The 24329-nt window shown below is 40.7% G+C and overlaps 1 protein-coding gene and 1 long non-coding RNA gene across 2 annotated transcripts in view; one reads left to right on the forward strand and one right to left on the reverse strand.

Annotated features, from left to right (window-relative positions):
- The window catches only part of LOC111976627 (tubulin alpha-1B chain), a 16892-nt gene extending 7545 nt beyond the window's left edge, over positions 1 to 9347 (reverse strand). Inside the window, exon 1 of the mRNA XM_024005613.3 lies at positions 9235 to 9347. Coding sequence (XP_023861381.1) covers positions 9235 to 9237 — 3 coding nt within the window. The 5' untranslated portion in view covers positions 9238 to 9347. The remainder of the gene's footprint in view (positions 1 to 9234) is intronic.
- A 2430-nt stretch (positions 9348 to 11777) lies between these two features.
- The window catches only part of LOC139029059 (uncharacterized), a 49453-nt gene continuing 36901 nt past the window's right edge, over positions 11778 to 24329 (forward strand). Inside the window, exon 1 of the long non-coding RNA XR_011481324.1 lies at positions 11778 to 11842. This is a non-coding gene — a long non-coding RNA (uncharacterized lncRNA). The remainder of the gene's footprint in view (positions 11843 to 24329) is intronic.

Below are 24329 nucleotides of genomic sequence, written 5' to 3' on the forward strand. Positions count from 1 at the left end.
GTTTCCTAATAATAATGTAAAATTAACATCTGTACAGAAAGACTCATGTGAAGGCCAAATTACAGAGGAGGAACTTCTTGATGCAATTAAAGCTTTTAAGGCTGGGAAGACTCCAGGGCTGGATGCATACCAGTGGAAGTATACCAAGCTTTTTTTTATATACTCAGAGGACCATTATAGCATGTTTTTAACCACTCCTATATAAATGGTAGATTTTCGGACACACAACAAGAAGGTCTGATATAATTACTACTGAAACAGGACCCAAATGGTATATAAAAGATCCAGTCCATTAAAAAAATTGGAGGCCTCTTACACTTCAGTGTTGTGATGCAAAAATCCTAGCAAAATGCTTGGCTCATAGAATTAAAAAAGTCAGATATTTATCATCCTAATCAGACAGGTTTTTTTAAATGGATGATACATTGGAGAAAAATAAGACAAGTACAGGAAACAATAGAATACTATGAAATATCGGGGACACCAGGCCTGGTTCATAGCTGATTTTGAAAAGGCTTTTAATAAAGCACGTGGGGAGAACAAGTATTGATACACTGCCGATTTTGCAGGTTTTCCTACTACAAAGCATGTAGAGGTCTGTCATTTTTATCATAGGTACACTTCAACTGTGAGAGACGGAATCTAAAACAAAAATCCAGAAAATCACATTGGATGATTTTTAAGTAATTAATTTGCATTTTATTGTATGACATAAGTATTTGATCACCTACCAAACAGTAAGAATTCCGGCTCTTACAGACCTGTTAGTTTTTCTTTAAGAAAGCCCTCCTGTTCTCCACTCATTACCTGTATTAACTGCACCTGTTTGAACTCGTTACCTGTATAAAAGACACCTGTCCACACACTCAATCAAACAGACTCCAACCTCTCCACAATGGCCAAGACCAGAGAGCTGTGTAAGGACATCAGGGATACAATTGTAGACCTGCACAAGGCTGGGATGGGCACAGGACAATAGGCAAGCAGCTTGGTGAGAAGGCAACAACTGTTGGCGCAATTATTAGAAAATAAGAAGTTCAAGATGACAGTCAATCACTCTCGGTCTGGGGCTCCATGCAAGATCTCACCTCGTGGGGCATCAATGATCATGAGGAAGGTGAGGGATCAGCCCAGAACTACACGGCAGGACCTGGTCAATGACCTGAAGAGAGCTGGGACCACAGTTCAAGAAAACCATCAGTAACACACTACACCGTCATGGATTAAAATCCTGCAGCGCACGCAAGGTCCCCCTGCTCAAGCCAGCGCATGTCCAGGTCCGTCTGAAGTTTGCCAATGACCATCTGGATGATCCAGAGGAGGAATGGGAGAAGGTCATGTGGTCTGATGAGACAAAAATAGAGCTTTTTGGTCTAAACTCCACTCGCCGTGTTTGGAGGAAGAAGAAGGATGAGTACAACCCAAGAACACCATCCCAACTGTGAAGCATGGAGGTGGAAACATTATTCTTTGGGATGCTTTTCTGCAACGGGGACAGGACGACTGCACCGTATTGAGGGGAGGATGGATTGGGGCCATGTATCGCGAGATCTTGGCCCCTGAAGGATCTGGAGAAGGTCTGTATGGAGGAGTGGGCCAAAATCCCTGCTGCAGTGTGTGCAAACCTGGTCAAGAACTACAGGAAAAATATAATCTCTGTAATTGCAAACAAAGGTTTCTGTACCAAATATTAAGTTCTGCTTTTCTGATGTATCAAATACTTATGTCATGCAATAAAATGCAAATTAATTACTTAATCATACAATGTGATTTTCTGGATTTTTGTTTTAGATTCCGTCTCTGAAGTGTACCTATGATAAAAATTACAGACCTCTACATGCTTTGTAAGTAGGAAAACCTGCAAATTCGGCAGTGTATCAAATACTTGTTCTCCCCACTGTATATAGATACCTAGAATATTTCAATCTCTTATACAATGGGTTAATGTTATGTATAGTAACCCTAGGTGTAAAATAGTGAATAATGGCTACATCTCAGAAAGTTTAAAACTATCTAGAGGAGTAAAACAAGGTTGTCCACTATCGGCATATCTATTAATTATTGCCATTGAAATGTTAGCTGTTAAAATTAGATCCAACAATAAAAATTAAGGGATTAGAAATCCGTGACTTAAAAACTAACGTGTCATTGTACGCTGATGATTCATGTTTTCTTTTAAAACCACAATTAGAATCTCTCCACGGCATCACAGAGGATCTAAATACTTTTGCTATCCTCTCTGGATTAAAACTAAATTATGATACATACGTATTGGATCACAAAAAAAAAAAAAACATTTACATTACCGTGTAGTTTACCAATTAAATGGTCTGACGGAGATGTGGACATACTCGGTATCCCAAAAGAAAGAAATGATCTCACTCCAATCAATTTTTATAGAAATAGATAAGATCTTGCTACCATGGAAAGGAAAATACCTGTCTATTTGTGGAAAAATCCCCCGATTTAACTCTTTAGTCATATCACAGTTTACCTATTTGCTATGGTTTTGCCTACACCTAGTGACCTGCTTTTTAAATTATATGTAAACATTTTTTTAAATTTGATTTAAAATGGCAAGCCAGACAAAACTAAAATGGCCTATTTATATAACGAATATGAATTCAGAGGGCAGAAATGATTAAGTATTAAAACATTAGACCTCTCACTAAAGGCATCAGTCACACAAAAGTTATACTTACATCCAAACTGGTTCTCTGTTAGGATGAGACATTGCTACCAATTTATGTTCAAGAAGGGCCTTTTTCCCTTTATTCAAATCACAACTGCTCACTTTCGGTTGTTTGAAAAGAAAATAATCTCCAAAATATCGTTATTTTTTTAAACAAGCCTTAGAAAGTTGGTTGCAATTTCAGTTTAATCCACCTGAAAAGACAGAACCAATAATACAACAAATATTGTGGTTAAACTTAAATATACTAATTGATTTTTTTTAAACGTATTTTTCAAAGAAATGTTTAAAAAAGGTATAATTTTAGTGAATGATATCATGAATAGGACTGGTGGAGTTATGTCACACATGCAGCTAACACAGACATATGGAAATGTCTGCTCTACCAAAAATTACAACCAACTAATTGAAGCATTACCACAAAAATGGAAGAGGCAAGTAGAAGGGGAAAAAAGTAAGGAACTTGTATGTCGGCCCTGTATTAAAGAACATAAATGGTTAAAGAAAAGTGTGATAAATAAAAACAAACCAATTTCATTTAAGGACCGAAAAACTGACAGCTGTGCCATTTAAATGGCAAAATAGTTGTGAAGAGATTTTCGATGTATCGATTCCATGGCACATGGTTTATGAATTGACACGCAAAACAACGCCGGATTCAAAACTTCAAATTTTTCAATTTAAATTATTATACAAAATCCTTGCAACCAATAGAATGTTATATACTGTCACGTTCGTTATAAGGATCGGACCAAGGCGCAGCGTGGTATGCGTACATTCTTATTTATTAAAAGAATGAAACACTGAACAAACTAACAAAACGAACCGTGAAGCTATACAAATTAGTGCTGACAGGCAGCTACACATAGACAAGAACCCACAAACACCAAAGGGAAAATGGCTACCTAAATATGATCCCCAATCAGAGACAACGATAAACAGCTGCCTCTGTTGGGAACCATATCAGGCCACCATAGACATACAAATCACCTAGACCTACAAAAACCCTAGACAATACAAAAACGAACATACCCCCCCCTCTCATAGGTGCGGACTCCCGGCCGCAAACCTGAACCTATAGGGGAGGGTCCGGGTGGGCATCTACCCTCGGTGGCGGCTCTGGTTCTGGACGCAGCCCCCCCCCTCTTTACGCTGATCTCTCCGCCTTTGTAGAACCGGACCGTGGATCATCGCCGGAGACCCCGGACTGGGGACCGTCGCCGGAGACCCCGGACTGGGGACCGTCGCCGGAGACCCCGGACTGGGGACCGTCGCCGGAGACCCCGGACTGGGGACCGTCGCCGGCGGCCCCGGACTGGGGACCGGACTGGGGACCGTCGCCGGAGGCTCCGGACTGGAAGCGCACTGGAAGCCTGATGCGTGGTGCCGGAACTGGTGGTACCGGGCTGAGGACACGCACCTCAGGGCGAGTGCGGGGAAGAGGCACAGGCCGTACTGGACTGTGGAAGCGCACTGGAGGCCTGATGCGTGGTGCCGGAACTGGAGGTACCGGGGCTGGGGACACGCACCTCAGGGCGAGTGCGGAGAGGAGAAACAGGACGTACTGGACTGTGGAGGCGCACTGGAGATCTGGAGCGTAGAGCTGGCACACTGCGTCCTGGCTGGATGCTCACTTGAGCCCGGCAAGTGCGAAGAGCTGGAATAGAGCGCACTGGGCTATGAATGCGAACTGGAGACACCGTGCGCATCACTGCGTAACACGGTGTCTGACCAGTCACACGCTCCCCAGCACGCCCGCTCTGCAGCGCTCTCAATGCTAGCACTTCTCTCCGGAATCTTGCGTCGAACTCCTCATCCGACTCACTCGCTCCTTGGCTCCGCCGACTGCTCCATGTGCCCCCCCACCAAAAAACATTATTGGGGCTGCCTCTCGTGCTTGCATCGTTTGTATTTCTCCTCGTAATATCGCGGTTCCGCTTTCGCTGCCTCTTTTCTTCCTTCGGAAGGCGATACTCCCCTGCCTGCGTCCAGGGTCCTGCTCCATCCAGAATCTCTTCCCATGTCCATTCCTCCTGAACACGATGCTTGGTCCTTTTGTGGTGGGTTCTTCTGTCACGTTCGTTATAAGGATCGGACCAAGGCGCAGCGTGGTATGCGTACATTCTTATTTATTAAAAGAACTTAATAACAAAACGAAACGTGAAGCTATACAAACGAGTGCTGACAGGCAACTACACAGGCAACTACACAGACAAGAACCCACAAACACCAAAGGGAAAATGGCTACCTAAATATGATCCCCAATCAGAGACAACGATAAACAGCTGCCTCTGATTGGGAACCATATCAGGCCACCATAGACATACAAATCACCTAGACCTACAAAAATCCTAGACATACAAAAACCCCTAGACAATACAAAAACTAACGTACCCACCCTAGTCACACCCTGACCTAACCAAAATATAAAGAAAACAGAGATATCTCAGGTCAGGGCGTGACATATACAGTTGAAGTCGGAAGTTTACATACACCTTGGCCAAATACAATTAAACTCAGTTTTTCACAATTCCTGACATTTAATCCTAGTAAAAATTCCCTGTCTTAGGTCAGTTAAGATCACCACTTTATTTTAAGAATGTGAAATGTCAGAATAATAGCAGAGAGAATGATTTATTTCAGCTTTTATGTCTTTCATCACATTCCCAGTCGGTCAGAGGTTTCCATGCACTCAATTAGTATTTGGTAGCATTGCCTTTAAATTGTTTAACTTGGGTCAAACGTTTAGGGTAGCCTTCCACAAGCTTCCTGTCCTTAAGGCATTTTGCCACACCTTTGAAGCATGCTTGGGGTCATTGTCCATTTGGAAGAACCATTTGCGACCAAGCTTTAACTTCCTGACTGATGTCTTGAGATGTTGCTTCAATATATCCACATAATTTTCCATCCTCATGATGTCATCTATTATGTGAAGTGCACCAGTCACTCCTGCAGCAAAGCACCCCCACAACATGATGCTGCCACCCCCGTGCTTCACGGTTGGGATGGTGTTCTTTGGCTTGCAAGCCTCCCTCTTTTTCCTCCAAACATAACGATGGTCATTATGGCCAAACAGTTCTATTTTTGTTTCATCAGACCAGAGGACATTTCTCCAAAAAGTACGATCTTTGTCCCCATGTGCAGTTGCAAACCATAGTCTGGCTTTTTTATGGCGGTTTTGGAGAAGTGGCTTCTTCCTTGCTGAGCGGCTTTTCAGGTTATGTCGATATAGGACTCATTTTACTGTGGATATAGATGCTTTTGTACCTGTTTCCTCCAGCATCTTCACAAGGTCCTTTGCTGTTGTTCTGGGATTGATTTGCACTTTTCGCACCAAAGTACGTTCATCTCTAGGAGAAAAAACGCGTCTCCTTCCTGAGCGGTATGATGGCTGCGTGGTCCCATTGTGTTTATACTTGTGTACTATTGTTTATACAGATGAACGTGACACCTTCAGGCATTTGGAAATTGCTCCCAAGGATGAACCAGACTTGTGGAAGTCCACAATTTTCTTTCTGAGGTCTTGGCTGACTTCTTTTGATTTTCCCATGATGTCAAGCAAAGAGGCACTGAGTTTGAAGGTAGGCCTTGAAATACATCCACAGGTACACCTCCAATTGACTCAAATTATGTCAATAAGCCTACCAGAAGCTTCTAAAGAAATGACATCATTTTCTAGGATTTTCCAAGCTGTTTAAAGGCACAGTCAACTTAGTGTATGTACACCTCTGACCCACTGGAATTGTGATACAGTGAATAATAAGTTAAATAATCTGTCTGTAAACAATTGTTGGAAAAATTACTTGTGTCATGCACAAAATAGATGTCCTAACCGACTTTCCAAAACTTTAGTTTGTTAACAAGAAATTTGTGGAGTGGTTGAAAAACAAGTTTTAATGACTCCAACCTATGTGTATGTAAACTTCCGACTTCAACTGTATATGCGGGATACAATCTTCCCAGCTCTGCAGATTTTGCTGTGAGGAGGCAGAGTCACTAGATCATTTATTTTGGTATTGTCCATATGTAGCTAGTTTTTGGTCACAGGTCCAGGAATGGCTAAAGAATTGCAACATTTTCCTAGAACTAACACTGCAGATAGCAATACTGGGTGATTTGAAAAGCCATAGTCAATCAATCAATAATATAATAATTATTTTAGCAAAAAAAATGTTTTCATTTACAATCTGTAGATGCTATGAGAATAGAAAGGTTGAGTACTTTTATGAAGCATCACAGCACAGTTGAAAAATATATGGCAAATAGAAATCCAAAATGGATGGTGTTAAGAGATAGATGGGAGGGGTTGAATTGAGCTGAAGGGTGGGACGAATAACAAGATAACCAATGTAAAACATACGGGGTCTGTAAAATGTATTTGGGTTCAGAAAATTTGTGAAAGAGCACAGTTACAAATAGAAATCCAACTGGATGGACATCAGAAATAGAGGAAGGACTTAAAACAAACAAAATATAACTCTTGTAAAATAGATTGTGTCTGTAAAATGTGTATAAGATGTATAAACTGAAGGTAGATGTCACGTTCTGACCTTAGTTTCTTTTTTATGTCTTTGTGTTAGGTTGGTCAGGGCGTGAGTTGGGGTGGGCAGTCTATGTTCTTTTTTCTATGTTGTTTGTTTTCTATGTGTTTGGCCTGGTGTGGTTCCCAATCAGAGGCAGCTGTTTATCGTTGTCTCTGATTGGGAGCCATATTTAGGTAGCCTGTTTTCCATTGTGTGTTGTGGGTGGTTGTTTCCGTTTCAGTGTTTTCACCATTCGGGACTGTTTCGGTTTATTTTGATTATCTTGTTCTTTTTGTATTTTGTATTCATTCTATTAAAATATATTATATATTCTAAATATATAATATAAATATATAATATATTCAACAACAAAAAAAGTATGTACGRGTATGTATATGGATATATATATTTACCAAAAAAAGATATGGGGGATTGGAAATGATGCAGACAATTACATTGGTGGAAGTAAAAATCTTTCTACAATATTAAGCGGTGGAAGTAAAAATCTTTCTACAATATTAAGCGGATCTACCTCTAAGAAAAAAAATTAAAAAACTCTCAATGTTAAATTTAACACTGGAGAATTTGCTGTGTGGAGTAACAAAGATGATATCTCAGCCAAACGTTAGATTGCTCTTATATGGAACTTTCTTTATTGCTGTTCTATATTCTATTATTTTATTCTAAGGGATAATCAACGAGGGGCTATGCATTTTATTGAAAATTATGAAAAAACGTAGAAGGTGTGTTACACGACGTGCTAGCGGAGTGGAACTGACCTTCCACGGACTTGCATTATTTTCCAGAGAACGCATAGAGCCCCGAGTTGATTATCACATTTATACCATGGCTATAATTTAACACATTTACCACTAGAAATGTGTTCAACATCCACTGAAGTAGCTAATAAGTTTACTAGACAGCTACAGTAGTTGCAGTGGTAGTTTAGCTAACCCGAACCATTAGTCCTAGCTTGCCATTATGAAAAGCCAATTCAACAATGCCAATAATGTTTTCAATTCGACTTTTGCTTCAAAAGCAGCTCAAACATAGAAGATGTAAGAATGAACTATAGCCATTGAATTCTACCGTGAAAATATACTCTTCATTATAGGGAAATTATACACACTCTAAAATGCCCTTCAATCAGAAATAAGTATTCAACAATGCTATGGTATAACCTAGAATAATCAAATATTCTTTAAGATTCTACAGGTTCTGATTTGATCTAGCCTACTGTTCTACGGATGTGTTTTCTTGTTGTGTTTTCCTCTGACTGCGCAGCATATGGAGGGGATTATCTAGGTCAGCAAGTTTTAGTGCTGCTGTCTCTTTAAAACGTTATGAGATTAGTCAAACCACATCCAGATTTATACTGAAATTCATTCCCAGTGTTATAATAAGTTTTTTCCCCCCTTGAATAAATATATTTCAATAACCGCTGCAGCAGGTGAATAGGAGAAACCAAATGTGCAAATATAGCCACACACATACAGGTAGCATTTTTTGCGTTTTCAATCTCTCATAGCAAGTGGCAAAAATATAGATAGCATACTACAATACGGTGGAAAATATACATGCCATACAGTCTAATAAAGTAAATAGATTCGTCAATCAAATGGCAGTGAGACTACTGTCCACGTTGACCAGCGCTGAACATGCCTAATCTGATTTAGCCTACTGTTTGCTCTGACCAAAGGATTTTGGAGAAGTAGGCTACCGCGCAGATCCATTCATTACCGGTCCCCACAAAGTTTACATCTCTATTAACCCCATTATATTTACCTGCTTTGAGTTCAGAAAATTTGACATAAATTTACACAATATTTGGTTTTTTTTAAAACAAGTCAATTAAGGCTATTTCGATCGTTTCTATTTGACAAATGTCATAGAGCCCATGGGTTCAAATCAGGACTGTCCCACACATAAATTACTAAAAAACATCTTCACAAAATGGTTGAAATTGTTGAAATTACACATTACATAATATGTCACCGAAAATATGTCGACTATGCTCACCATGATAGCTTTTTTGTGCAGGGGATGAGGAGAAAAAAGTCAAATAACGATGAGCTCGTTTCAGAAGCCTGCAACTTGAGGTGTGCGATATCTGAAGATAATCCCATGAGTGACGCAACCGTAATACTATTCAGTATTAGGCTATGTCTGGGGGAAAGCTTCTAGCCTTCATGCACACATTTTCTTTCCTAGTGTAATTTATTATTTGAATAGGTTATTTTTACTAAACAGTATATGCTCCTTTGAAGCTGTAGCCTAAACTGTATCGAGCCTGAAACTTCAGGAAAACAGGTCAGCTGCCATTCGTTCACAGGTTGACGTTTATTGTCATGAGTCTTGTCCTGGAGACAAACCTGAGCGATTTCCTCTTTAGACTAGATATGCAAGCTGCAACGTTTAAAAAAATGGCTTTATTGTAAACATTTATAAAAAATTAAAAAAAATATAGCTTTTTGTCTTAATTTAAGATTAGGGTTAGGCAGTAGGGTTAGCGGTGTGCTTACGGCTAGGTTTAAGATTAGGGTTTGGTTTAGGTTTAAATTAGATTTCACGAATTTGTGGCTGTGCCAGCTAGTGACCACACTGCAGAGCTGCCTCCAGAACAAGATTCATGACAAAGAAAATCTAACCTGGCATTCATTCAATGAAAGACAACCCAAACACAACTAGTCAGGATTATTGACCTAAGTAGTACATGTATTACATTTCAAATGCAGTATATTTACATTATAATTGGCTATATTCAACCCATGCCAAAATTGCTTTATAAATCTAGCACAGAGATTTTTCCTGTTACACAAGTGGAATAAGGAATATATCCTCTTTTAAAAAACAATTCATATGCAGTTACTAAACTATTATGTAACAAATAATATGCAGTTACTAAACTATTATGTAACAAAATGTAAATACAATATTGTTAACAGTATTATTACAGTGTTATTTCACAGGAATAAGAACAACTTAATGTAAAGTGTTACTAAAACCTGACTGTGTGCTTTATCTACCAAATTCATGACAACTATAGAAATACAAACTGAAATACATTTAATAAGAATTATTTGAAAAGAGAAAATACTTTTGTCAGACAATACATTTATTTTTCCAATACAGTAGTCACTTGAAACACTGCACTTTAATAAAAATACTTTTGAAATCTTTACAGACAGATTATTTCACTTATAATTCACTGTATCACAATTCCAGTGAGTCAGAAGTTTACATACACGAAGTTGACTGTGTCTTTAAACAGCTTGGAAAATTCCAGAAAATGATGTCATGGCTTTAGAAGCTTCTGATAGGCTAATTGACATAATTTGAGTCAATTGGAGGTGTACCTGTGGATGTATTTCAAGGCCTACCTTCAAACTCAGTGCCTCTTTGCTTGACATCATGGGAAAATCAAAAGAAATCAGCCAAGACCTCAGAAAAAAAATGTAGACCTCCACAAGTCTGGTTCATCCTTGGGAGCAAGTTCCAAATGCCTGAAGGTACCACGTTCATCTGTACAAACAATAGTACGCAAGTATAAACACCATGGGACCATGCAGCCGTCATACCGCTCAGGAAGGAGACACATTCTGTCTCCTAGAGATGAATGTACTTTGGTGTGAAAAGTGCAAATCAATCCCAGAACAACAGCAAATGATCTTGTGAATATGCTGGAGGAAACAGGTACAAAAGTATCTATATCCACAGTAAAACGAGTCCTATATCGACATAACCTGAAAGGCCGCTCAGCACTCAGCCACTTCTCCAAAAACGCCATAAAAAAGCCAGACTATGGTTTACAACTGCACATGGGGACAAAGATCGTACTTTTTGGAGAAATGTCCTCTGGTCTGATGAAACAAAAATAGAACTGTTTGGCCATAATGACCACCGTTATGTTTGGAGGAAAAATGTGGAGGCTTGCAAGCCGAAGAACACCATCCCAACCGTGAAGCACTGGGGTGGCAGCATCATCCAGCCAGAGTTAGCATATCCAACAGTTGGAATATTTAATCACCCGCAACCTGCATTCAGAATTACTTTCAGGGTTAGGAGACTTCCGAAAAAACACTACCTAAACCATTTAAACTGGAACAACCATTTCAGTAACGGGTGCAATAAATCTAACTACTTGGATTAGTTTAGAAAAATGTACATTATTTTTCTTTGTGTAGCATAAGATTAATCAATGTACATGTATACTGAACAAAAATATAATATATGTGTAATATAATATATGTAAAGTGCTGATCCCATGTTTCATGTGCTGAAATAAAAGACACCAGAAATGTTCAAAACGTGCAAAAAACATATTTCTCTATAATTTGGTTCAGAAATGTGTTGACATCCCTGTTAGTGAGCATTTCTCCTTTGCAAAGATAATCCATCCACGTGACAGGTATGGCATATCAAGAAGTTGATTAAACCGCATGATCATTACACAGGTGCACCTTGTACTGGGGACAATAAAAGGACGCCGTTTTGTCACACAACACAATGCTACAGATGTCTCAAGTGTTGAGGGAGCGCGCAAACGGCATGCTGACTACAGGAATGTCCACCAGAGCTGTTGCCAGATAATTGAATGTTAATTTCTCTACCATAAGCCACCTCCAACGTTGTTTTAAAGAATTTGGCAGTACGTCCAACGGGCCTCACAACCGCAGACCATGTGTAACAACGCAAGCCCAGGACCTCCTCATCTGGCTACGTCAGGATCACAGGATGGTATGAGACCAGCTACCCGGACAGCTAATGAAACTGAGGAGTATTTCTGTCTTTAACAATGCCCTTTTGTGGGGATAAAATTATTCTGAATTGCTGGGCCTGGCTCCCCAGTGGGTGGGCCTATGCCATCACAGGCCCACTCATGGCTGCGCCCCTGCCCAGTCATGTGAAATCCATAGATTAAGGCCTATTGAATTTATTTCAATTGACTAATTTCCTTATATGAACTGTAACTGATTAAAACCTTTTACAATTGTTGCATTTATATATTTTTTTCGGTATAAAATCACAGATATTAAAAACAATCCCAAAACATCTACCTGCAGTAGAGCATGCTGGGAAATATGATAATGATGGGTGTGGTTTTGATGGGACTGTTTTACTCTCCACAGTGTAAAACAATAACTCTAGCTATTAACAACAACACTGGGGGTTCTTTTACACCACTGAGTTTTAATTTCACTCTTACAGAGTGGATTTTATTCCAGAATCAATGTTATCAAATAAAATGTTACACTGAAAAATTAACACTGGACAAATTGCTGTGTAGCCTGTCATTACAGCCATACATTTGTAATACCTTTTTTTCATTTTCAAAATGCAAGATAGGCGAAAGAAATAAACTGTTTTACACCTGCATTTGGAGCTGAAAGTCATTCATGTTAGAGATATATCATGTCACTTCTCTGGAGTCCAGAGCAAACAAAATTATATGGTCTACTTCTAGTGGAGGTTGCAGAATCAGATGAAAAGCATGTTCTTTCTGCACCTTGCATTCACTTTGGAGGGCAGCCTGCCTACAGAGTGCTCATTGCCAGCCGGGTAGCCCTGTTCTTCCTCACAATTATCATAATAAATTTGCCCAAATATGTTACATCTTCATTCCATAATATTGGAGACAGTGTGATGTTACAGCTGCTTTTCTTTAGACATACAGTACCAGTCAAACGTTTGGACACACATATACTCATTAAAGAGTTTTTCTTTATTTTTACTATTTTCTACATTGTAGAATAATAATGCACACATCAAAACTATGAAATAACAGAATATGGAATCATGTAGTAACCAGAAAAGTGTTAAACAAATCAAAATAGATTTTATATTTGAGAATCTTCAAAGTAGCCACCCTTTGCATTGATGACAGCTTTGCACACTCTTGAAATTCTCTCAACCAGCTTCACCTGGAATGCTTTCCAACATTCTTGAAGGAGTTCCGACATATGCTGAGCACTTGTTGGCACTTGTTGGCTGTTCTCTGTGGTCCAACTCTTCCCAAACCATCTCAATTGGGTTGAGGTCGGGTGATTGTTGAGGCCAGGTCATCTGATGCAGCACTCCACCACTCTGCTTGGTCAAATAGCCCTTACACAGCCTGGAGGTGTGTTTTGGGTCATTGTCCTGTTGAAAAACAAATGATAGTCCCACTAAGCGCAAACCAGATGGGATGGAGTATCACTGCAGAATGCTGTGGTAGCCATGCTGGCTAAATGTGCCTTGAATTCTAAATAAATCAACCACAGTGTCACCAGCAAAGCACCATCACACCTCCTCCTCCATGCTTCACCATGGGAACCACACATGCAGAGATGATCCCTTCACCTACTCTGCGTCTCACAAAGACACGGCGGTTGGAACCAAAAATCTCAAATTTGGACTCATAGGAAAGATTTCCACCGGTCTAATGTCTATTGTTCGTGTTTCTTGGCCCAAGCAATTCTCTTATTTTCATTGGTGTCCTTTAGTAGTGGTTTCTTTGCAGTAATTATACCATGAAGGCCTGATTCACGCAGTCTCCCCTGAACAGTTGATGTTGAGATGTGTCTGTTACTTGAACTCTGTGAAGCATTTATTTGGGCTGCAATTTCTGAGGCTGGTATCTCTAATGAACTTATCTTCTGCAGCAGAGGTAACTCTGATTTTTCCTTTCCTGTGGCAGTCCTCATGAGAGCCAGTTTCATCATAGAACTTGATGGGTTTTTTGACTGCAGTTGAAGAAACTTTCAAAGTTCTTGACATTTTCCGGATTGACTGACCTTCACGTCTTCAAGTAATAATGGACTGTTGTTTATCTTTGCTTATTTGAGCTGTTCTTGCCATAATATGGACTTGGGCTATCTTCTGTATACCATCCCTTCCCCGTCACAACACAACTGATTGGCTCAAACACATTAGGAAGGAAAGAAATTCCACAAATTAACATTTAAGAAGGCACACCTGTTAATTGAAATGCATTCCAGGTGACTACCTCATGAAGCTGGTTGAGAGAATGTCAAGAGTGTGCAAAGCTGTCATCAAGACAAATGGTGGCTACTTTGAAGATTCTATAAAATAAACAAATCAAATTGTATTTTATAACACTTTTTTGGTTACTACATGATTCCATATGTGTTATTTCACCGTTTTGATGTCTTCACTATTATTCTACAATGTAGAAAATAGTGAAAATAAAGAAAAACACTTGAATGAGTAGGTGTGTCCAAACTTTTGACTGGTACTGTATTTCCAGTAGCCACCCAAACTAGGCCTATCTGAACTATTAAACTGTTAAGTCAAATCGCCAGGTAGCCTATTGTTCTGGCAAAGATGAGTCAGTAGCAGATTGATAAACTGTATTTTATATATATGGTGGAATTGAAACAAGTTCCTTCTGGTCACAAATCTGGATATGTGCGCCCGCCTTTGTGCGGGAATGCTGATGACTGGTCATTGGTCAACAATCAACAAGTGCAGCTTTTTGCTTCTGAAGAATATTTCAGATTTTAATGGAGACTTGCGGGCAATGGGCTCAGACCATCAAGGACAAAAATTGTATGCCAAAAAAAAACATTTTGGGGGAAATTATAGGCTATCACCAGTGAAAAGGGCATTTTGGAGACGGGCAATGGGGCATGTGCTCTGCACCGTAGTGATTTTTTAAATTCGGTTTTTAAACAACTAATTGACTGACTTGGTTCAATTATTTGAATTCCATTTCTTTCTTTCTTTTCCCTGTGAGCTCAATGTAGATAAACCAGATTAAACCCGAACTGTGCAATGTAGTAGGGAGTTGTAGTTTCCAACAGGCCAACATTCTACATACAGTAATTTATCGCAGAAAACATGGTAATTAACTGCAATGACCATAATTCATTGCATGCCTACTTCTCAGGCTGTGTTTCTTTTACTCCTGCTATGTAAAAGTGACAGAAAAATGCGTGCTTGAGGGATAGAGTGCAAATGCTTCAAGAGGTATCTTTACCTGAAAATACATGATCTAAGTGATTGGTAGGTGGTATTCAGCAGTCATAAAAGTATGCCTTATTTACTTTTGAGAACTACAACAATGTGTATTTAGTCAGACAGCATTGGCAGCAGCTCTATAGAGATGAGATGATGACTTGGAATTAAATAATAAAGTCATCAAATAAAACAGATGTAATATACACAACAACTGAAATATTTTATTAAAGTAAAGTAATGTGAATAAATTATGGTTAATAATCCCCAGATCTACACCAGGCCAGAACTTGTCCGTGTAGACCAATTTGGGTTTCCAATCTCTCCAAAAGAATGTGGTGATCGATGGTATCAAAAGCAGCACTAAGGTCTAGGAGCACGAGGACAGATGCAGAGCCTCGGTCTGACACCATTAAAAGGTCATTTACCACCTTCACAAGTGCAGTCTCAGTGCTATGATGGGGTCTAAAACCAGACTGAAGCATTTCGTATACATTGTTTGTCTTCGGGAAGGCAGTGAGTTGCTGTGCAACAGCTTTTTCAATTTTTTTTGAGAGGAATGGAAGATTCGATATAGGCCGATAGTTTTTTAGATTTTCTGGGTCAAGGTTTGGCTTTTTCAAGAGATGCTTTATTACTGCCACTTTTAGTGAGTTTGGTACACATCCGGTGGATAGAGAGCCATTTATTATGTTCAACATAGGAGGGCCAAGCACAGGAAGCAGCTCTTTCAGTAGTTTAGTTGGAATAGGGTCCAGTATGCAGCTTGAAGGTTTAGAGGCCATGATTATTTTCATCATTGTGTCAAGAGTTATAATACTAAAACACTCGAGTGTCTCTCTTGATCCTAGGTCCTGGCAGAGTTGTGCAGACTCAGGACAACTGAGCTTTGGAGGAATACGCAGATTTAAAGAGTCCGTAATTTGCATTCTAATGATCATGATCTTCTCATCAAAGAAGTTCATGAATTTATTACTGCTGAAGTGAAAGCCATCCTCTCTTGGGAAATGCTGCTTTTTAGTTAGCTTTGCGACAGTATCAAAAATACATTTTGGATTGTTCTTATTTTCCTCAATTAAGTTGGAAAAATAGGATGATCGAGCAGCAGTGACGGCTCTTCGATACTGCACGGTACTGTCTTTCCAAGCTAGTCGGAAGACTTCCAGTTTGGTGTGGCGCCATTTCCGTTCCAATTTTCTGGAAGCTTGCTTCAGAGCTCGGGTATTTTCTGTATACCAGGGAGCTAGTTTCTTATGACAAATGTTTTTAGTTTTTAGGGGTGCAACTGCATCTGAGTCGATGATGGCTCCGAAAGCTTTTTGTTGGAGTGGGTCTGTGGACTTTTCCATGTGAATATTAAAATCACCAAAAATTTGAATATTAATCTGCTATGACTACAAGGTCCAATAGGAATTCAGGAACTCAGGGAGGACGCTGTATATGGCCCAGGAGGCCTGTAAACAGTAGCTATAAAAAGTGATTGAGTAGGTGCATAGATTTCATGACTAGAAGCTCAAAAGACGAAAACGTCATTTTATTTTTGGTAAATTGAAATTTGCTATCGTAAATGTTAGCACACCTCCGCCTTTGCGGGATGCACGGGGGATATGGTCACTAGTGTAACCAGGGGGTGAGGCCTCATTTACACAGTAAATTCATCAGGATTAAGCCATGTTTCAGTCAGGCCAATCACATCAAGATACGATCAGTGATAAGTTCATTGACTATAACTGCCTTTGAAGTGAGGGATCTAACATTAAGTAGCCCTATTAATTGTTTTATTGTTTCTGTGTTGTTACAGCATTCAATCCACATAACGCATAGTGCATTTAATGTCAAAAATATCGAACCGACTTCAGAAAGCACTAATTGTTTAGCACTACTGCACAGGTAGAGCCCTATTGGTGGACGTGCCTGTGGCCTACATTACTGACGAGTGACGATGACTATGCATTGCAAACAGCCGCGACTGGTACAGTCAGTGGGACCCGTCACTCAGGGCAGGTAGGCAGAGCCCCACCTGTTTTGAGTCCCACCTAACAAGCTAAAAATAATAATAATATACACTACTCAAAAAATTAAAGTGAACACTAAAATAACACATCCTAGATCTGAATGAATGAAATATTCTTATTAAATACTTTTTTCTTTACATACACTGCTCAAAAAAATAAAGGAACACTTAAACAACAAATGTAACTCCAAGTCAATCACACTTCTGTGAAATCAAACTGTCCACTTAGGAAGCAACACTGATTGACAATAAATTTCACATGCTGTTGTGCAATGGAATAGACAAAAGGTGGAAATTATAGGCAATTACCAAGACACCCTCAAAAAAGAGTGATTCTGCAGGTGTTGACCACAGACCACTTCTCAGTTCCTATGCTTCCTGGCTGATTGTTTGGTCACTTTTGAATGCTGGGGTGCTCTCACTCTAGTGGTAGCATGAGACGGAGTCTACAACCCACACAAGTGGCTCAGGTAGTGCAGCTCATCCAGGATGGCACATCAATGCGAGCTGTGGCAAAAAGGTTTGCTGTGTCTTTATTTTTTTGAGCAGTGTGTTGAATGTGCTGACAACAAAATCCACACAAAATTATCAATGGAAATCAAATGTATCAACCATGGAGGTCTGGATTTGGAGTCACACTCAAAATTAAAGTGGAAAACCACACTACAGGCTGATCCAACTTTGATGTAATGTCCTTAAAACAAGTCAAAATGAGGCTCAGTAGTGTGTGTGGCCTCCACGTGCCTGTTGACCTCCCTACAAGCCTGGGCATGCTCCTGATGAGGTGGCGGATGGTCTCCTGAGGGTTCCCTCCAGACCTGGCTAAAAGCATCCGCCAACTAAAGCATCCGACATGATGTCCCAGGTGTGCTCAATTGGATTCAGGTCTGGGGAACGGGCGGGCCAGCTCATAGCATCAATGCCTTCCTCTTGCAGGAACTGCTGACACACTCCAGCCACATGAGGTCTAGCATTGTCTTGCATTAGGAGAAACCCAGGGCCAACCGCACCAGCATATGGTCCTAACAAGGGGTCTGAGGATCTCATCTCGGTACCTAATGGCAGTCAGGCTACCTCTGGCGAGCACATGGAGGGCTGTGCGGCCCCCAAAGAAATGCCACCCAACACCATGACTGACCCCCGCCAATCGGTCATGCTGGAGGATGTTGCAGGCAGCAGAACGTTCTCCACAGCGTCTCCAGACTCTGTCACGTCTGTCACGTGCTCAGTGTGAACCTGCTTTCATCTGTGAAGAGCACAGGGCGCCAGTGGCGAATTTGCCAATCTTGGTGTTTCCTGGCAAATGCCAAACGTCCTTCACGGTGTTGGGCTGTAAGCACAACCCCCACCTGTGGACGTCGGGCCCCTCATACCACCCTCATGGAGTCTGTTTCTGACCGTTTGAGCAGACACATGCACATTTGTGGCCTGCTGGAGGTCATTTTGCAGGGCTCTGGCAGTGCTCCACCTGCTCCTCCTTGCACAAAGGCGGAGGTGTCTCCTGGTAGCGCCTCCATGCTCTGGACACTACGCTGACAGACACAGCAAACCTTCTTGCCACAGCTCGCATTGATGTGCCATCCTGGATGAGCTGCACTACCTGAGCCACTTGTGTGGGTTTTAGACTCCGTCTCATGCTACCACTAGAGTGAAAGCACCGCAGCATTCAAAAGTGACCAAAACATCAGCCAGAAGCATAGGAACTGAGAAGTGGTCTGTGGTCACCACCTGCAGAACCACTCCTTTATTGGGGGTGTCTTGCTAATTGCCTATAATTTCACCTTTTGTCTATTCCATTTGCACAACAGCATGTGAAATTTATTGTCAATCAGTGGTTGCCCTTCCCCTAAGTGGACAGTTTGATTTCACAGAAGTGTGATTGACTTGGAGTTACATTGTGTTGTTTAAGTGTTCCCTTTATTTTTTTGAGCAGTGTATATATTCACTACCGTTCCAAAGTTTGGGGTCACGTAGAAATGTCCTTGTTTTTGAAAGAAAAGCAAATTTTTTTGTCCTTTAAAATAACATCAAATTGATCAGAAATACAGTGTAGACATTGTTAATGTTTTAAATGACTATTGTAGCTGGAAACGGCAGATTTTCTACAGAGTACAGAGTCCCATTATCAGCAACCATCACTCTGGTGTCCCAATGGCACGTTGTGTTAGCTAATCCAAGTTTATCATTTTAAAAGGCTAATTGATCATTTCAAAACCCTTTTGCAATTATGTTAGCACAGCTGAAAACTGTTGTTCTGATTAAAGAAGCAATACAACTGGCCTTCTTTAGACTAGTTGAGTATCTGGAGCATCAGCATTTGTGGGTCCAATCCAAAATTACATCTAGAATCGGCTTCCTATTTTGCAACAAAGCCTCCTTCACTCATGCTGCCAAACATACCCTCGTAAAACTGACTATCCTACCGATCCTTGACTTCGGCGATGTCATTTACAAAATAGCCTCCAACACTCTACTCAGCAAATTGGATGTAGTCTATCACAGTGCCATTTGTTTTGTCACTAAAGCCCCATATAATACCCACCACTGCGACTTGTATGCTCTCGTTGGCTGGCCCTCGCTACATATCCGTTGCCAAACCCACTGGCTCCAGGTCATCTATAAGTCTTTGCTAGGTAAAGCCCTGCCTTATCTCAGCTCACTGGTCACCAAAGCAACTCCCACCCGTAGCCCGCGCTCCAGCATCCCCAGAGCCAACACATACTTTAGCCGCCTTTCCTTCCAGTTCTCTGCTGCCAATGACTGGAACGAATTGTAAAAGTCACTGAAGCTGGAGACTTATATCTCCCTCACTAACTATAAGCATCAGCTGTCAGAGCAGCTTACCGATCACTGCACCTGTACACAGCCCATCTGTAAATAGCCCACCCAATTACCTCATCCKCATGTTATTTTCTTGCTCTTTTGCACCCCAGTATCTCTACTTGCACATCATCATCTGCACATCTATCACTCCAGTGTTAATGCTAAATTGTAATTATATCTCCACTATGGCCTATTTATTGCCTTACCTCCCTAATCTTACTACATTTGCACACACTGTACATAGATTTTTCTATTGTGTTATTGACTGTACGTCTGTTTATCCCATGTGTAACTCTGTGTTGTTGTTTTTGTCGCACTGTTTGCTTTATCTTGGCCAGGTCGCAGTTGTAAATGAGAACTTGTTCTCAACTGGTCTACCTGGTTAAATAATGGCGAAATAAAAAAAGTATTGCCCTGACGACTATGTCTGCTTTAATGCCATTGGGCAAGTCATGGTAAATCTGTCCAGTAAAGAAAACCCTGCTTTTCACATTGGATAAACGAGACCATCTTCATTAAGCACCCCTCTCGAACCCCACCCATTGTGCACTGTGCATCAATTCTGCATTACTCTGAAATATTTTGCCACAAATTGATTAATTGCAATAACTGACCACTAAAAAGTGGTCTATTTTGCATATCCCTGATTTGAGTAATGGAATTTTCATTTAGTTTTTATCACTTCATTAAACAGTATTTAGAAATAATTATGTTTCAGCTCAGTGCTGACCTAATTAGAGTTTTTAAATCTATATAGGTCAAATGTATATTCTGCATATGATATAATGCCTTGAAGATGTATGCACCAAAGCCTGCTTCATTCATATTGATCAGCAGAAAAATGAATGACAGTCAGATACAATGTTACACTCCATTTGTCAACCTAACCTAGTTACCGTCTCACCATCTCCAAGCTGCTTCAAAGAAACCCATACAATCGATAGGCCTAGCTCTATAGAGCACACAATATAAACCCTGTGGCAAAAGTGTAATCTATTCTACATTCATTCTTGTGATTAGATCAACCTTGCAGAATGAAGGCCCTCCCATCCACTGAGAGAGATCCCCTATGATCCACTGATATTATCATGGATTGTTTAACTAATAGTCAAATGTACCATCTGGGTCAGAGGGTTTAGACCCTTACTGTCATGCAGAGTGGAACAGGTGAACCCAAGAGCAGACTCAGACGAGGAGACTGGGATGAGGTAACCATGGTATTTATTGAAACACAGGGGGGTTGAGTGCAGGCCAGGGGTGGGTTGCAGGAAACCAGGTGCGGAGGCTGAGGGTGAGGAAAGAGGTGTTGGGACAGGGTAAGCAGGTCCGGAGGGGAATCCAAGGGAGCGTAAAGTGAGGAATCCAGGACAGAGTTGCAGGACTGATAAGAAGTCGGACTGGAGACAGGGACCAGAATCCGAGCAGGCAGAACTGTAGCGGAAAGGAAAACAGCATCAGGCAAGGGAAACCAGGAACAAACAGCTAGAAACATGGGCTGACTGAGCAGAGATTACAATCTGGCAGTGTGGAGGTGGCAGGACTGAGTAGTTGTAGTCTTGATTATGGAACAGATTGCAGCTGGTGGGGATCTGCTCTGACTCGAGCACACCTGTCTCTGCCCACACAATCACACACACACACAGAGGGAGAGGGAGAAAGCACTGGGGGAATGGCGGCAGGTCAAGGAGACACAGGATGAGCACTAGAGGGCGTGACAGGACTAGATGTGACATTTTCTTATTTAAGGTCGCTGCCTCTATCAGCGCCAAGCCTATCTCTGACCTTTTTAACGTGTCTCTCCTCTCTGGGGAGGTTCCCATTGCTTTGAAGGCAGCCACGGTTCGTTCTTTATTTAAAGGGGGAGATCAAGCTGATCCTAACCGTTATAGGCCTATTTCTATTTTGCCCTGTTTGTCAAAGTGTTGGAAAAACTTGTCAATAATCAACTGACTGTCTTTCTTGATGTCTATAGTATTCTCTCTGGTATACAATCTAGTTTCCGCTCAGGTTATGGATGTGTCACTGCAACCTTAAAGGTTCTAAATGATGTCACCATTGCCCTTGATTCTAAGTAATGTTGTGCTGCTATTTTTATTGACTTGGCCAAAGCTTTTGATATGGTAGACCCCGAGGGGTCTTTAGCCTGGTTTGCGAACTTCTTCTCTCAAAGAGTGCATTGTATAAAGTCAGAACATCTGCTGTCTCAGCCACTGCCTGTCACCAAGGGTGTACCCCACGTTTTTCTCAATTTACATCAACAACATAGCTCAGGCAGTAGGAAGCTCTCTCATCCATTTATATGCAGATGATACAGTCTTGTACTCAGCTGGCCCCTCCCGGGTTTTTATGTTAAACTCTCTACAACAAAGATTTCTTTCTTAGTGTCCAACAAGCTTTCTCTGCCCACAACCTTATTCTGAACAAAACAAAGGTCATGTGGTTTGATAAGAAGTATGCCTCTCTCCCCACAGGAGTGAATACTGTCTCTGACGGTTTAGAGCTTGAGGTAGTCACCTCATACAAGTACTTGGGAGTATGGCTAGACAGTACACTGTCCTCACTCCCCCCTACCTGAGATATCTACTGCAGCCGTCATCCTTCACATACAACACCCGTTCTGCCAGTCACATTCTGTTAAAGGTCCCCAAAGCACACACATCCTTGGGTCGCTCGTCTTTTCAGTTTACTGCAGCAAACACTCCAACTGGACAGTTTTATCTCAATCTCTTCATTCAAAGACTCAATCATGGACACTCTTACTGACAGTTGTGGCTGCTTTGCGTGATGTATTGTTGTCTCTACCTTCTTGCCCTTTGTGCTGTTGTCTGTGCCCAATAATGTTTGTATCCTGTTTTGTGCTGCTACCATGTTGTGCTCCTGCCATGTTGTGTTGCTACCATGTTGTTGTCATGTTGTGTTGCTACCATGCTGTGTTGTCATGTGTTGCTGCTATGCTATGTTGTTGTCTTAGGTCTCTCTTTATGTAGTGTTGTGTTGTCTCTCTTGTCGTGACGTGTGTTTTGTCCTATGTTTTTATTTAATTTATAAATATATATATTTTTATCCTCCCGCAGTAGGCCGTCATTGTAATTAAGAATTTGTTCTTAACCTGACTTGCCTAGTTAAATAAAGGTTAAATAAAATAAAACAAATAAAATGTAGGCCAAGTACAAGTGTCATTGTGATTATTATTTGTATTCATGTCAAGTTATTCTGTTGCTTGTTTTAATATTTACTGTCAGTTGTAGCCTGACCACATTCAGTTATAAAAGCACTGTTCAATATGGGTGCTTTCATCAAAATGGGTAGACTTAAATAGCTGATATTATTGATAAAATGTTAGACTGCACCAACTAAACTTGAATTTGTGGTTGTTGTAGAACTACTGTCTGTGCTGCTGATAATAGAGGTCAAATGACTCAAGTCTAGATCTAGGACAGGGAGCAACAGACACCCAACCCTCAAGCCCCCTTCCTCCCGTGGTCCATCCGTTGCTAGGTGATGAATAACGGAGTTGCTTGGTTACAGGCCTAGTATCCACATAAACCGTCTTTATCTGTTAGTCACGTGACCAAGCTTGAATAGCAGCAGCAGTAAAAAGGAGTAGGACACAGCTGCCCCAATGGGGGATGTGACTGAGGCTTCCCTCCAAGTCCAAGTTCCTTGTTTTTATTTTCTCTTATACTGATTTATAGAGGAAACAGTTAAAACCTCCTTTCTCTATCTATGGTGGTAGGATGAGCTGGAGAAGAACAAAATGTGGTGGAAAGAATTGTGAGAAGGATGGGTTAAACCTTGACTTTTGACAAACAAATGCCAAACAATGCATGTGGTATGGCAGTTTACACTAACTTTTTGAGGCATTGCTATGGCTTCATGATTTCTTTGGATAAGAGGAAAAAAATGTCCATAAAAAAATTATTGTATGTCATTCAACATGCAGCAGCGAAGTGGAAAGGCTCAGCGTTCTTTCCACTTTTTAGCACCCTGGTTGCTAACCACATGGGACTCAATGGCAACTATACACACTATCCCCGTAGGGTTATAAATGATACCCCCATTATCTGCTCCAGAAGCCACTGAGAGAAGAACACTAGAAAAACACAAAGTTGTTTATCATGAAAAGGTCTATTTTTATCACCTCTATAAAAAGCTATTCAAGATTTATGCCCTACAGTGGAATATGTTTTTTAAGCATGAACGGTAATAAGAAGTAAGCCACAGATACTGTAGACATGGCTGTTGATTTCAAAATCCACTTTGAAAGCTTTTATCATAATCATAAAGTCCTTAAAGCTTTAATATGTTCACGGAGATAACC

Source organism: Salvelinus sp. IW2-2015, linkage group LG17 (genome assembly GCF_002910315.2).
Source record: "Salvelinus sp. IW2-2015 linkage group LG17, ASM291031v2, whole genome shotgun sequence".
Lineage (NCBI taxonomy): Eukaryota > Metazoa > Chordata > Actinopteri > Salmoniformes > Salmonidae > Salvelinus > Salvelinus sp. IW2-2015.